General features: G+C 51.9%; 6 protein-coding genes across 6 annotated transcripts; 4 read left to right on the top strand and 2 right to left on the bottom strand.

Annotated features, from left to right (window-relative positions):
- Positions 1–680: 680 nt before the first annotated feature.
- BJX67DRAFT_379819 (uncharacterized protein) lies at positions 681–1404 on the bottom strand (the record flags this gene model as incomplete). The annotated part of the gene is made up of 4 exons (XM_071032657.1): positions 681–863; positions 936–1157; positions 1228–1271; positions 1338–1404. The coding sequence occupies 4 exons, from the start codon at positions 1402–1404 to the stop codon at positions 681–683; spliced, it is 516 nt and encodes a 171-aa protein (XP_070887862.1).
- An 811-nt stretch (positions 1405–2215) lies between these two features.
- Positions 2216–3440, bottom strand: BJX67DRAFT_349465 (mitochondrial 54S ribosomal protein mL41). Its single transcript, XM_071028755.1, has 5 exons — positions 3164–3440; positions 2855–3094; positions 2733–2801; positions 2610–2678; positions 2216–2556 (listed from the first exon to the last, which is right to left on the bottom strand). Exons 1-5 carry the CDS (start codon positions 3344–3346, stop codon positions 2548–2550), a joined length of 570 nt encoding a protein of 189 aa, XP_070887861.1. The 5' UTR covers positions 3347–3440; the 3' UTR covers positions 2216–2547.
- Positions 3441–3525: 85 nt separating this feature from the next.
- On the top strand, positions 3526–6689 carry BJX67DRAFT_349463 (UTP14 family protein). Its single transcript, XM_071028754.1, has 2 exons — positions 3526–6339; positions 6407–6689. The coding sequence occupies exons 1-2, from the start codon at positions 3613–3615 to the stop codon at positions 6587–6589; spliced, it is 2910 nt and encodes a 969-aa protein (XP_070887860.1). The 5' UTR covers positions 3526–3612; the 3' UTR covers positions 6590–6689.
- Positions 6690–6985: 296 nt separating this feature from the next.
- BJX67DRAFT_40297 (uncharacterized protein) lies at positions 6986–7517 on the top strand. Its single transcript, XM_071034939.1, has one exon. The coding sequence runs from the start codon at positions 7028–7030 to the stop codon at positions 7340–7342; it is 315 nt and encodes a 104-aa protein (XP_070887859.1). The 5' UTR covers positions 6986–7027; the 3' UTR covers positions 7343–7517.
- BJX67DRAFT_40298 (major facilitator superfamily domain-containing protein) lies at positions 7518–9551 on the top strand. The gene is made up of 5 exons (XM_071034940.1): positions 7518–8352; positions 8408–8670; positions 8719–8844; positions 8901–9019; positions 9075–9551. The coding sequence occupies exons 1-5, from the start codon at positions 7692–7694 to the stop codon at positions 9409–9411; spliced, it is 1506 nt and encodes a 501-aa protein (XP_070887858.1). The 5' UTR covers positions 7518–7691; the 3' UTR covers positions 9412–9551.
- Positions 9552–10905: 1354 nt separating this feature from the next.
- BJX67DRAFT_379815 (glucan endo-1,3-beta-D-glucosidase) lies at positions 10906–13945 on the top strand (the record flags this gene model as incomplete). The annotated part of the gene is made up of 7 exons (XM_071032656.1): positions 10906–11073; positions 11122–11497; positions 11553–11662; positions 11711–13432; positions 13482–13543; positions 13602–13861; positions 13923–13945. The coding sequence occupies 7 exons, from the start codon at positions 10906–10908 to the stop codon at positions 13943–13945; spliced, it is 2721 nt and encodes a 906-aa protein (XP_070887857.1).
- Positions 13946–14918: the final 973 nt, after the last annotated feature.

The raw sequence follows: 14918 nt of genomic DNA, 5'->3' as shown, positions 1-14918 counted from the left end.
TAGTTGTTCGAGGAGTCTCGATATCGAGGTCCATGGGTCAGAGGCGAGGAAGGCGTGGTGCGGGTTTAGAGCGTCGCGGACTACAGAGTATCAACCACATCATGCCATGTTAGCATCTCGACAGGAATAAAGACAATAAGAATATGAAGACAGAGTGAGTAAGTGAGGGCAGACAAACAAACATGAACCTCAACCTTCCAACCCTCCTCAACACAACCCCCCCAGTAACACCTCCTCACGTTGACGGGCGAGTGAGACCATTCCAAAATAGGCCGCAACAGCAAACAAAGTGCAACAGGGGAGTCTCCGATTGCTCTCGTCAGTCTGCGGGGAGCTCCCGAGGTTAATTTTAGGAGCATTACTACAAAAGGTCGGTTGAAGCTTTGGGGCTTCGGAGTACAGAAGTCCATCAGCCAAGAAGAATAGAAAGGCTAGAAAGGAGATCTTGTCAATCGTTTAAGGAAACATTGAATTCATGCCTACTGCTCTAAGGCTAGTAGATGTAGCTATTGTGCAAATTGATCTGCTTAGTATGATGGGTACAACTCGTCCAAGGCTTCTCAGTCGCATCTCACCACAGGCCAGCAAGCCTGGTCATGTCCCTCCCATCAAGCAAAAACAAAATATGAAGGAGGCGTGCAACATCAACAGACATGATGATCAGCCCATTTCACGGCCATTCACTGCGAATCTCCTCCGAGACACCTACCCTCCTTGCCCTCTGTGGCCTGGCAAAAATAGTGTGCGCAGCAGTGCTTTCCCAATCCGCACTTCTTGGGGCACTCCTTTATGGTACCCACGCTCTTGACGTGGTCGGTGGTATCGAAAACGCTCGTGGCATTGGCGTAGAAGTACGAGTCGTCCTGGACAATCAAGCAGTGCGTTAGCCTAGCTATCCAAGAATGAGATGTGTCGCGAGAGTATGTATAACTTACGTCCTCGGCGATGAGGATGAGTTTAGCAGAGTCTTCAGTAGAGTCTTCAGTAGAATCTTCGGCAGAGCGCTGTTCAATGGGGGTATTATCCTCGGGCGCGGCAGGAACAATGGTGCCATCTTCAGCCTTGACGCCCCTGGTGCACCAGTTGACGGTACAAAAGTCACCAGGGCAGCAGTCAGCATTGGTGAAGCAAGTGCCGCGACACTGTCTGGCGGTGAGCTGTAGAAGGAAGGTCAATGTTAGTTCCATGGTCAAGGCAGCAGATGTTGAAGGCTTGGGGAACACTTACCAAGCTATCGTCGGCACGAGCGACGTTAGAGTGCAAAGCAAGGGCTATAGAGCAAAATGTGTTTAGACATGGCCCGTAAAGATGATATATATTGGGCAACTGGTACTTACGATTGGGAGCCGCGCCTCCAACGGCAGCCAGGAGGGCAACGGAGATCAAGGTTGAGAAGATGTGCATAGTGATAGAGATCCACGGTTTGTAGTCGAGAGACTTCGAAGTGCAGAACGTGAGATGAGCGGAGTATGGAGGGAATATAGAGGCCAGAGTAAGCTGAGAAGAGAGAGGCAACAAAAAAGGAGGGGATGAGCAGGCAAGAGCTGCAGATTTATAGATAAAGGATGCGGGAAAGATCACGCTTCTTCGCTTAGGCTTCACAGGACATTCACGCATCAGTTGGGTTGCCAGAATATTCGAGGGTCAATCTGGGATACAAAGGAATGCAGGCAGGGAATAGAAGATGTCATAGCTATCCAGTCAACTTGCTATATCAGGGCACGCCTGTATCAGAGTCTCCACCCTTAGGAGATCTTTAGCAGTCTTCAGCCTTGACTGTCTCAGGAAAGTGAAGTTGAAGAGGATAATTTGGAAGCTGATTTGTTCAGAGAGTTGTATCTTTTCTAAACCGCGCACTGAAAGCAGGTTCCCTGGACAGAGCCCGGGTGAATGACCAATTCACAAGAGCTGGTTCTGCAGAACCAGCAGATCATTTCTCCAAATCACGTTTGGAAGCGGCTCGGTGGATGATAGCTGGAACGGGAGTTAAACAGCTGTGGTCGATTGGCGAGATAATGGTCGATATCATCCGTGTAGAGATATGAAATGCTTCCAGTCTCATTATCTCCGACTATAAACGAGCCTGCAACGACGTCATTAAGATGGGCAATTGGCACTTCCCGGGCTGATGGAACGGCAGGACATGTAGGAATACCCAAGCACTCACCACCAGGTTGTTTTTGGCTGCCTCGATGAGCTATTATATTGCATGAGCGGGGACATGAAACTCACTTGATATTCGAGTCTGCATTTCAAGCCTCTATAGCATGGAACATTAATAATATCGACAAAAGGTGAAAAAAGGTAATTGCTAGCCTCAGAAAACCCAGAAATGCGCCAGCGAAGCGATTTTGCGTGGGGAAAAAGCAACTCTGAGATCTCAAGACTGAGGTCCCCAGGTGCTGTATGGAGACCCTCCGTCGCCAAATGCCCAATAATGTACATATAATTCGACCACTCCGACGCCCCCCTCCAGAGATAGCAACTACACCCCAATAACTAAGAAAAGCCAGCTGAAGGAGCCCATCGGCGATCACGCCAGCCCTTCTAAACCCGCTGTCATGGTTAGAACACATTCGGCGGGTTCTCCCAACATTAGGCAAGCTTACCTCCGTACGTCGGCCTCCCCCCCGTAGTTCCAGACGCCGCTTCAGCATTTCCGTCTTTATCCGGTCCCCCTATCATGGTTAGAACACATTCAGCGATGTTCTTCAGAACTATGGCGAGCTTACCTCTCTAAGTCGGCCTTCCTCCAGTCGTTCCTGGAGTTGCCTTATCTTTTTCTCCCTTATTCGGTCTCGCTGTCATGGTTAGAACACAGTCGGCGGGTATTCCCAATATCGTGCAAGCTTACCTCCCCAAATTGGGCTTCCAAGAGTTCCAACTCCTCCTGGCGTCGCCTCTCCCTTTCCTCCCTTATCTGGTCCCGCCGTTCCTGCTTGATAACCTCGGGGCCATTGTCTGCCGCCCATATATCAAGAAAGTCCTTGTCCTCTAGCGCTCTTTCGACCGTGTGCGTCCTGCCGTTCCTTTCGATGTCTTTTACGTATTTGCTCTTCGTCGGGGGCATAAGTTTCGTCACGAACGGTGTAAGCTGGAGGCCAGGTTAGAACCTGTCCAGTAGAGTAATTGACGCCGTTTCCGCCAAAACCAAGCAACATACCTTGAATTCGTTCAGATTCTCAGGTACAACGTATGTGCGGACCTTCCTCCAGTCGATCACATAAGATCCGTTCTTTGCGAAGAAACCCATCGAACCCGTCCGGTTACCTTTGTAGTAACCACCATTGACCTGCTTCGTGGTCAAGCGCAAGCGCGCCATCAGCGGCTGAGTAGCTCTGACCATCTTGATGGCTCGAGATGGTCGACCGATCCAGAACGACTTGAGTGGTTCCCTCGTGTCGTTCCTCGAAATGCGGAGGGAGTTGAGGTTGGTTGGCCGTCGGCCGAGCTCTCCGCCTTGCCAAGAGAATATTTTTTTTCTGCCGCCAACGATAAGGGCAAAAAAAACTGTTGCACTAACGGAGAAGCTTCGTTTGGGCTGAGTTTTCGCAGGGCATCTGTTTGTCTGATATTCTTCTGCGCCTGTTTCTATTATTTCTAGGCGCGAAGATGCCACGCAAACAGACTCAGCTCCGCGGTCCTCGAGACGACTCATTCAAGAAGAAACAGCCCGCATCAAAGAAACGGTCCGGAAAGATTCTCAACGCTCTCTCGATCGCGGAAAGAGAAACCCCTCAGCGGGCCAAGATCCGACGCAGCCGGTTAGGTGACGATGACGATTATTTCAAGCGCAAGCGGAATACGGGAAGAGACGAAGAGGACTCTGATGGTCCGAATAACAAGCGTCGTCGCACGGGCGACGAATCTTCCGAGGACGAGTCGAATGAAGGTAGTGACGGTGAAGGCCACAGGTGGAAAATCGGGGTCGGCAGCGACAATGACAGCGAACTGGACAGTGACGAGGCCATGGGCTCCAGTGACGAGGAGAGGTTTGAAGGGTTCACCTTCCGAGGGAGCTCGACGTCCAAGGACAAGTCGGGGGGGAAAGTTCAGAAATCGAAACGGGAACTTGGGTTAAACCTATCCGAAGGGGCAGACTCCGATGCGGATGAGGATGTGGATGATGAGGACGATCTCGGAGAAGACGCCATCGATCTCGTAGCTGCATGGGATATGAATGCCGCCGAGGAAGAGGAGGAAGCGAAGAAGGCCGCATCCAAGTCAAAGCAGCGCGTCGAGAGCGAAGATTCTGACGATAGTGTCTCTGAGAGCGAAGACGACAGCGATTCCGATGACGAACAGGACGGATCCGAGCTATCACTGAGCGATGAAGAAGGTGGAAACGAAGATGGACTCTCGAAACTACAGAACTTCGTGAATTCCATGGAGACAGGAGATGCTTCTAAGACACGAAAGACGAAAAGCGGACAAGAGCATCTCAACCCAACTGAGTTTGGATTGACAGCTGCACGAAAGCTAACAGTGGCCGACCTTCTCCCATCAATTACCGACTCGCGACTCAAGAGCTCCCTCAAGCATGTTGAGTCCGCTGTGTCATCTGGCAAAACCACGTCAGGAATTCCCGGGAAACTGGATGCGCCGCTCGCCAAACGGCAACAAGACCGCCTTGACCGAGCAGCAGCGTACGAGAAGAGCAAAGAGACCCTTGGCCGCTGGATCGAAACGGTCAAGGCAAATCGCAGGGCTGAACATCTAATGTTTCCCCTGCCCGACCCGGATGCCCAGCTATCACATCGCTTGGGAGTGGTTGAACCTCAAACTGGACTTGAGACTGCGATTCGGGATATCCTTGTTGAAAGCGGGCTCGCGGATGCTCAAGGGAAATCTGCTGAAGATCAAGTACAGGAGATTGAGGAATTACAGGCACGGCAACTTCCCATTGAAGAGATACGTGCCCGAAGAGCCGAGTTGCGTAAACATCGTGACTTAATGTTCAGAGAAGAGGTCCGAGCTAGGAGGATTAAGAAAATCAAGAGCAAGTCGTACCGCCGTGTACACCGAAAGGAACAAGAGAAATTGGAGCTGAAAGAAAGGCAAGCTCTTTTACTGGCTGGGGTAGACTTGGAGGAGCAGGATCGGGAGCTGAATGAACGCCGGCGAGCCGAGGCCAGGATGGGTTCCAAGCATAAAGAGAGCAAATGGGCAAAGAGTCTGAAGCAGACTGGCAGAACAGCGTGGGATGAAGATGCTCGGCAAGGCGCGGTTGAAATGGTTCAGCGAGAGGAAGAGCTACGACAGCGGATTGAGGGCAAACGGGTGACCAGGGGTGAAGAGGACTACCTTGGATCCAGCTCAGAATCCGAATCCGAAAACGAGAACCCATGGGAGGAAGAAGATTCCGACGCTGAAAAGTGCAAGCTTCTCAAGAAGCTCAATAACCTGGAAGGGAGCGGCGAAGCCGACGAGGAAGTCAAAGGGCCTCATACCAAGCTGTTGTCCATGAAGTTCATGCAAAACGCAGAGGCCGCCCGCAAAGCAGAAAATGACGCCGAAATTCGCCGCCTGAACCGCGAGCTACAAGGAGGCGAGGAATCTGAGTCCGAGGCTGAGTCTGAAGTCGGCCGACGTAAATTTGGCCATTCCTCGGACAAGAAAGCCGAGAAAGAGGAGGGTAAGAAACAGCACACCCGTAATGAATTCGAGGAGCCTCCAGCGTCAGACGAGGAAGCTGTACATGTTTCGCCTGATGACGCTGAATCCAAGGCCAAAACTTCTCGCAACAATTCTCTCGGAAACAAAACAAAACCAAACGCGAAATCAAGGGGGACACCACGAGCTGCGCAAGCTACAGAAGCTCTCGCGCAGGATGAGTCTGGCGGCGAGGAGGACAACCCGTGGCTCATGGAAGCGTCTGGGAAAAGCCGTCGCACGAAAGCCAAAGACTCTCAGCAGACAATCGATATAATTCCGGCAATTACGGACACCGGAAAACCCAAGTCCAAGAAAGCTTCCGCAGTTCCACAGGCCAAAACGTCTACACCGCAACTGCGCGATATGCACGGTGAGTATGACAGCGACGACGAGGACAGCGTGCCGGTACTACTTAAGAATCACGACCTCGTGAAGAGAGCATTTGCTGGTGATGAGGTTGTGCAGGAATTTGAGCAAGAGAAGCTCGACACCGTCAAAGATGAGGGGGATAAGGTGATCGACGAGACACTCCCCGGCTGGGGCAGCTGGACTGGAGACGGAGTAAGCAAGAAGCAGCAGAAGCGTCAGAAGCGGGTCTTGACCACTGTCGAGGGAGTAAAGCCTGAGAAGCGGAAGGACGCTAAACTCTCGCGCGTCATCATCAACGAGAGAAGCATCAAGAAGGTAAGAAACGACCCCTGGGTGGAATTTTTTCGTGATCCGCTAACATGTTCCTATCTCACCTGCGTAGAACAACAAGTACCTCGCAACCCAGCTCCCTCACCCATTTGAGACAAAGCAACAGTACGAGCGGTCCCTCCGAATCCCCATTGGCCCTGAGTGGTCTACGAAAGAAACTTTCCAGGCGTCTACCAAGCCTCGCGTGATGATAAAGCAGGGAATTATCAAGCCGATGGAGAAACCCATGGTATAGTCGCAATTCCGCTGCTGGTCAGTTGTTGGCATGTAATGTATATACTGCTCTGTAGGAGCGAGCGTCTCGGCTGCTCAAAAACATTTTGCATCATGACAACCCCGACTCAACCTGTTTCGGAGAAAGTAGGAGACATACGTAGCCCCTGAGGAGAAAGATGACCCGTCGCTTCCCAGCAACGTTAATTCCCGCAAACTAGGATGACCTGGGGGGACCTCGGAACTCTTCTATAGATTCCTCATTGGGATCTTTTCGCACGTGACTAGGGCAAGAGAGCCCTAAGATCACTCTTCAAAGGGAAAATGGAGAGTTGGTTTAGGCTTAGGGTGGGATGTATCCATGGATATATCGATGGATCCATCCACCCCACGCCTCCTCTGCCCTCCCACGCTCCCCCACGCCTCTGGATCCGACGATCCCCATACTTGCCGAGTCTGAATGCCCCCCAGGTCGTCCGAAATTTTGTTCCGCAAGCTCTGTTGCCCGGCGTTCGTCTCCAGTCTCTGTACCCAGTGCTTCCGTATCTTTGTGCGTGGTGCGTTGGGACTCGCAATGGTGGGAAAGAGAACGGCAGGCACAGGGGAATTCGGCTTTGAGGCCGTCTTTCGGTTCCAGAGGAAGGCCGAAGATCTCGGCTTCTCAGTGGCCTCAGAAGCCTCGGAATATTCTCGGCAGATGGGTTTCATCCCGCACCATATCCACATAGCTGCACCAGTCGAAAGGCTGTCTCGAGCAGAAAAACGTCACAGTTAGCAACATGTGCGTGCCAACACCAAGTTCCAGTGCATGCTCCTTGGAAATCTGGCGATCTGATTGGGAGCTCAGTGCGGGCTCCCTAAAGCGCATGCGATTCTTGGTCCGCCTGAACCCCATACCTCCGGAGGAGTATTCCAGAACCGGCAAGCCGAACCATCTCGGGACCACAAGTTAAGGTGTGACTCGTGGGATCGGCGGCGAACGCACAGAGCCATGTTTCTATTGAGAGAATCAAATATCTTTTATTCCCCTTCCCCACGGGGGCTTTTATCCCCAGAGCAAATTTCATGTCAGGTTTCACTCACCCCTCTGTTCCTCTTTCACACTCTCCCGCAGAGCACTAACCATGGCGGACGAGATATCTAAGACCGGCTCTGATGCCGCTCAGATCGAGAAGCAAAATATCGAGACAGTGGAGAAGCCCAATGCTTCTGGGATCTCCTCCTCAATTGACCCGACACGGCGAGCGCAGCTAGAGAAAAGCTTGAAGCGCAAACTCGATGCTCGCTGTTCCCTCTTCGTCCTCATTTACATCATGAACTACCTGGATCGCAACAACATTGCCGCTGCTCGTCTCAAGGGCCTCGAAGAAGATCTAGACCTGGATTACAGTGAATACGCAACCTGTCTCAGTATTCTCTATGTGGGATATATCCTGATGCAGGTGCCTTCCAACATCTTCATCAACCGCATCTCACGACCATCAATTTACATTGGCGCTATCATGCTTCTTTGGGGTCTTATCTCGACTCTCTCCGGTGTCGCCCATAACTTCGCAGGAATGGTTTCAATCCGGTTTTTCTTGGGCTTCGTTGAGGCTGCTTTCCTGCCTGGTGCCCTCATGATTCTGTCAAAATGGTATACCCGCCGAGAGCTCACGACCCGGAATGCCATTCTTTTCTGTGGAAATCTCATCTCCAATGCCTTTTCTGCTCTTGTTGGAGCTGGAGTCCTCTCCAATATGCAGGGTGTTCTCGGACACGCTGCCTGGCGCTGGCTCTTCTGGAGTAAGCTAACTCGTGCCTCCCTGTTACATCAGTAACTGACAATGTTTCTTTCCAGTCGAGGGCGCCGCCACGATGGCGATCGCCATCTCTGCAGGATTTATTCTTCCCGATCTACCCCATAATACACGCGGCTTCACCAAGGAGGAGCTCGAGGTTGCTCAACTACGGATGACCGAGGATGTTGGTGAAGCTGACGTCGATTCTGAGGAGCAAGGGCCGTGGGATGGCTTATTCATGGCTGCTAAGGATAGCAAGATCTATATTATGATGATCACTTTTACCGCTTACGTCGTTGGCCTCTCTTTCAACGCCTTCTTTGTAAGCTTTCACTTCACTCTTTGATGCCCTCCGCTAACCCAAATCCAGCCCACTCTAACTGGGACCCTCGGCTTCGGCTATGTGCCAACTCTACTCATGAGCGCTCCTCCATGGATATTTTCCTGCCTCTTTTCGCTGTGTGTCGCCTGGAGCTCTGACCGGTATCAGGAGAAGGTTCGTCATCACTGCTTCATCGAAACTAGGTTACCAAATTGCTTACGCTGCTCTAGTTCTGGCATATCGTCGGCCCCATCCTTGTCGGCCTCCTCGGCTTCATTATCAGCATGTCTACATTGAATGTCGCAGCCCGCTACGTTGCTCTCTTCCTCCAGGCAGCATCTTACGCTGGGTAAGTCCTTGGTCCGTTCCCATTGTCCAACTCCCGCTTAAGCTGACGAAATCAGATTCATCGTCTTCTACTCCTGGATCAGTACATCCTTCCCTCGCCCGCCCGCCAAGCGTGCCGTCGCCATAGCCATGATTAACGCCTTCAGCCAGCTGGGCAACGTCGCCGGTTCGTACGTCTGGGATCTGGAAGCAAACGGATTCCGTCAGAGCTACGGCATCGTGACAGCCATGTTCGGTGTTACGATCGTAGGATGTCTATACTTCCGCATGGTGCTCTCCCGGCTTAACGACAAGCTTGAGGAGCAGGATTCGCTACCGGATGAGGCACACGATGCTATTGATGTGGCAGATGAGAGTCTGAGGATGCAGAAGGGGTTCAGATACCTTGTCTAAGCTTGCAGTTGGGGGGGGGCGATTGTGCCCGTTATGTGCCCGTGATGGATCTTGCTGGTCAGTTGATGGAGTCCGAATGCTTCTGGAAAAGCATAGTATAGGATATATGATGGCTGAAAAGTACACATTTTGCATCACTTGTTTGATCCACATCTCGCATCTTAATGAGAAAAGTGCGATGCTACTCCATCGTCAAATCGCTGGCCCATTATTATCACGATACCCGATCATTTTCAGTGAGCAAAGCTTACTATAATAGTCGAAATCCCTGTTTGTTGGTCATCTCGGTCCAATTCGCCGGAGATGATCAGGTCTGCTGAGAGACGCGGGGCAGCCACACTGTAACCTTGAGTGAACCTCAAGTCTTCCCTCTTCCTCCTCGCACGACCACATGGACATGATGAGGCTTGGATTCAGGCTCCAAAATGCAGTCTGGTTTCGATTCCGTTGCGGAGAATCTGCGAGATTCGTCGTCGCGGAAAACTTTTGGGGCGCATTCCAGGGGCGCCGTGCTCCCATCCCGATCGAGATGGATGGTAAACAATGAACCGGGAAGTAAAGGCCTGTGCTTGCAGGTCATGCTGAAAGCCTGAGAGGTCTGGTCAAGAGATCCCGAGTCGCTCTTTCATCAGGTTGTTTTGTCTGGTTTTGTCCCAGGATCATGATCTGGGGATATTTCAGTTGCCCGTTCTGCTGCTCTGCTCCACCTCTTTCCGTCTCTGTTCCTCATCCATCTTCGTCATCGTCATCCTCTCTCCTCTTCATCCCCAAAGTCGCAAAAGGTCGATAGCAGTTTCTTGTCAGGCGATTCGGTCAGTCGCTCTCTGTAAGTTCTCCTCACCGATCGCATTTTGTCACTCGTGGTCCCCGACCAGGACCTGCCCACATTCCAATCCCTCTCGGCCACCTGGGCACCCTACATTGCTTTCCCTTTTTGGTGACCGTCATCGTTGTTTGTTGTGACTCGAGGCTCACGTCTACCCAGATCGACATTCTCGTGGTACGTTGCAATCCCTGAACGGCTTACACCCATCTCGCCCAGCATATTCCGCCAGGGAGTGGAGTTGTTTGCTCGGGCCTACCGAGATTCCCATCCATCGTGCCTGGAATCTGTTGACATTCGGGTCCGGTGAGCTCACTATTCCCTCTTATTCAATATGATTGCCTCTGTCTTGTCTGCATCTTGTACTCCACTGCAACCCATCTGCCCCGCTTGTTCGTTCTCTATACCAGGGCCAACCGTCACGGTTCCCATCACGCTCCTTTACATGCTGCCAATCTCGAAGTATAATATTCCTGGATCGCCTATTTCCGCTTGTGATTCCAGTCTCTTCCTTTTTATCCCCTGGAGCAACATATAGACCATTTAGATGGGTTAGAACGTTTCACGTTGATCGTTCAACATCACCTCCTATATATTGACCTACTTGCGTGTCAATTCATCTTTATTTTGTATATTCGAGGGTCGAACTTTGCGTTTACGAGCAGCCCAAAATGCAGGCGACATATAAGCAGCGCCTGGTGACCTTGCTAATATGGCTACTGGCCGTGAAGACAGTGCAGCCTGCCCCAGCTCCCACTCAGCCAACTGTTGCATCAGAAACGACCCAATATCCGCCTTCTACTCAAGGCGCACGACTGTTGCTACCCGAGACACAAGGTGTAAGTACATCAAGTGTCATTGGCTAAGTTCTTGCTAACCCAAGACAGGTCTATCATACTGAACTTGAACGCGAAGGCCACGAATTGGAACAGCCCACCCCAACAGCTTCGGCCGGGACTCTTGGGATAAATGATCTACTTAATACCCTGGGGCAGCCTGAGTCTTTGATTGACTGGCTGCTTGGCAACTCTGATAGCCCGTCTGACGATCCAGCTGAACCATCCCCGGAGCCAGCTTCAGCTTCAGCTCCTTATCCGGACTCAGATCTCTCTGCAACGCCTACACCCACCACCTCGCCTTCGAGCTCCAGCACGACCGAGAACCAAACTTCAGTCACTCTGCCGTCTAGCCTTCCCACTAAGACTACCACAACTTCGGTCTCAGCTCCACCAGCAAGCACATTTTCCATCCACCCCGTCGAAGGTCTGTCAACTACGGTATATAAGCTGAGATTATGCTAACAGGCATATGGTGTTAGACACATCCTCCATGGCCGCAAACCAAGACGTATTTGTTCCAGTTGGAACCGGGCCGATTCCGTCAGCGATAACATCCCGAAATGACCATCCCGTGGCCAAGCATGGAGTTGTAAGTGCCAATGCGCCGAGTCTCTATCAGCCATTCTAATAGCTTTAGAACTCCTCGAACCCGATTGAAACGAACAAATTCCACAGCGCGCTTTTCCTTGGAACCCAGACGAACGCCACCTTCACTCATCCCTACACGCTAGCATGGGCGAAAGGGAGTGGAAACCTGCAAAGTTTCGGCATGGCTATCTCGCACGTTGAACCAAACTTGATCGCATACGGGCCGACCAATTCCAAGCTACCGGGGAACCCAGTGTCTTACTATATCAACCCTATCGGCATCCAGTCTATCATTCTGTCGGCTACGGAGCTTTCGCGTTCCACGGTGCTGACTGTAGAAAATCCCTTGTCGCTTTCAGCTAATGCTGTCCTGCGACCCAAGGCGGGATCTTCTCAGGGGATTACTATTCCAGTGGTACAGGGTATGGCCTATGTGACCGGGGTTTACACGCAATTGCAACCTGTTCTCCAGAGCGGAGTTCATTTCCGCCAGGTGGTGACCGTCGGCTCGCCCAGGTCCGGAATCTTCAAATATCGCGCCACTCTTGAGGATGGCACTATTTGGCTGATCTACGTAACCCCGCAGGATGGGCGGGATCCTAACTTACAGCTGGTATCAACTACTGATCTCCGGGGGCTTCCTGGTTGGTCAGGCACCATTCAAGTTGCAAAGAATCCAGCAGGGTCTGCGGGAGAGAGCTTCTATGATAATTCGTCCGGCGTCTTCCCCACTGAAGCGATTGTTTCTGGTTCAGTCAACAACCGTACTGGCACATATCGCCTCGCCTGGGCCAAGGCCGGCAAAGATGTCCAGAATACACCCCTCATGATGTTCGCTCTGCCTCATCATGTCGAGTCGTTCGACTCACAGACCAGAGGACGAGCCGTCAACATCACGCTACGGACCACTACGAAAGGAATTGCAAGAGCGGTAATTGGTGAATACTGGACGATGACAGAGCCTGACCTCCCGACGACTATGGATTTCGCTCCGTGGAGCATCGCTACAGGTAGCACCAGTCAACTTTCCGCTGCAGCCCAAGCAGCTATTAGGGACGTGGCTACGACTGAGCTCCAGCAGGACATCGATGGCCAAACCAACTTGAACAGCATGTATTACAGTGGCAAGGCTCTCAGTAAGTTCGCTACCATTATATACACCGTGGATAGGCTGCTCGGCGACCACGCCACAGCCGCACCTGCCCTTGAGCGGCTGAAGCAGGCCTTTGCCCGCTTCGTTCAGAACAGACAGGAATACCCACTCGTTTACGATACCGTCTGGAAGGGGATTGTGTCTTCTGCCAGTTACGGCGGCGATGTAGGCGCCGATTTCGGAAACACGCTCTACAATGACCACCACTTCCACTACGGATATTTCATCCATGCCGCCGCTATAATCGGAAGTCTTGATCCGAACTGGGTTGAGGGCAACAGGGAGTGGGTTAACGCGCTCGTGCGTGACGCAGGAAACCCAGCGGCGAATGACCCCTTGTTCCCATTTTCACGCGCCTTCGATTGGTATCATGGACACTCGTGGGCTAAGGGTCTTTTTGAGTCGTTTGACGGGAAGGACCAAGAGTCGTCGTCGGAGGATACCATGTTTGCTTATGCCATCAAGATGTGGGGGAAGACAAGCGGCGATGCCAGCATGGAGGCACGAGGCAATCTCATGCTTGGTATTTTACGGCGGACGCTACACAATTATTTCCTGATGGATAGCGACAACGCCAACCACCCTTCCAACTTCATCGGCAACAAGGTCACCGGAATTGTAAGTCGCAACACCTTGACGACATTTCAACAACTAATAGGCCAAACAGCTGTTCGAGAACAAGGTCGACCACACAACCTACTTTGGAAATAACCTCGAATACATCCAAGGGTATCTACCCCTCCCCTCCAATTCATTGAAAGACTCTTCTAACAAGGAAAAAAAAAAGAATTCATATGCTCCCCCTCCTCCCGTCATCCCCATACGTGCGCAGCCAGAAATTTGTTCGCGAGGAGTGGAACGCCATCTTCGCATCGAACGCCGCCACCCCGGCCGAGAATGTCGAGGGCGGATGGAAGGGCGTCCTCTACTCCAACCTCGCGCTTATCGACCCCGCTGCTTCGTGGCGGTTCTTTGCACAGCCTAACTTCGACTCCAGCTGGATCGACGGGGGAGCCTCGCGCACGTGGTCTCTTACATTTGCTGCAGGTGAGTTCATCTAAATCGTGGCGGGGCTTCCATGAAGTTGTGAGTTGCTCATACAGACTAGGACTCGGCGGAGGACCGGCTTGATAGACTAGCCTGGGGATTAAGCAGTGGGAGTTTGATCAGCTTGTTAACTTTACATCGACATAGTCTTCGAGGTGTTGCTCTTCGACGCATGATATCTCTCTCGTTTCCACCTGGTTTCGACCGGGTATTTCTTGCAGATTTTTATATCGTAGACTACATTCTAATACACTGATTTCCAGCCACCTGGCTCTCCGGTGGAAAGGAGAGAGAGTGCTGCTCGTTTTTTCGAATACCCGCGATGTCTAGGCTGACGTCACGCCTGGATATGAAGCGCAGCTCCCTTTCAAGCCACGGAGAACGAGAACGGGGCTTCCTCAGAGGACAACATAGAAGATCGGAAAACAACTGCGCCATTTTTCAGAAAAGTGGCCAATAAGACCAGATCCAAAGCGTTGAGTTGTTCCACCACAGCCACCTGAAAAGTCAAAGCCCTTCGGCACTTGAGACTTCGCTGGCGTCGGCGGGGGGAAAGGAGACCAATCAGGGCACGGATTGGGAGGAAGAAAGTCCGTCGGACCCTGATGTTCGCGGTGCTGTGTCCGCTCGCAGCGGTGCTGTCGCCGTCGTTGCTTGGGTCCCGAACATTTTTCCCTTTTGGGAGGTAGCGGGGTGCCTCATCACTTGAAGAGGGGATTTAAACGGTCTGTCTGGGTTCGGATTCTGGTCCCCTCGACATCAGTAGAACCAGATCTTTCTGTCTGGTAACTCACTCCATGGCGTCTCCGGTTGAGTCCAAATGTATCGTCTCAGGATTTCGCTGAGCTCCATCCCTGCCGAGAATTCTCAGTGCTCATCAAAGCGCCCATGTTCTCGGCGGGTGGAGTTGACAATCCACTGAGGCTGTGCAAGAGGAGCTTTCTCTTGACTTTTTGCAACTCGTCCAATGAACTCAAGCCTCTCTGGACTCTGGGCAGATTCTTTTCCCTTGTCCTGCTCGCTCCGGAGCAGTTCTGCGTGAAAGTCAAACCTTCCA

This window comes from Aspergillus lucknowensis (genome assembly GCF_044049455.1).
Source record: "Aspergillus lucknowensis strain CBS 449.75 chromosome Unknown BJX67scaffold_12, whole genome shotgun sequence".
In the NCBI taxonomy this organism is placed as follows: domain Eukaryota; kingdom Fungi; phylum Ascomycota; class Eurotiomycetes; order Eurotiales; family Aspergillaceae; genus Aspergillus; species Aspergillus lucknowensis.
The sequence above is the reverse complement of the archived record's forward strand: the minus strand, read 5'-3'. Positions and strand labels throughout refer to the sequence as shown.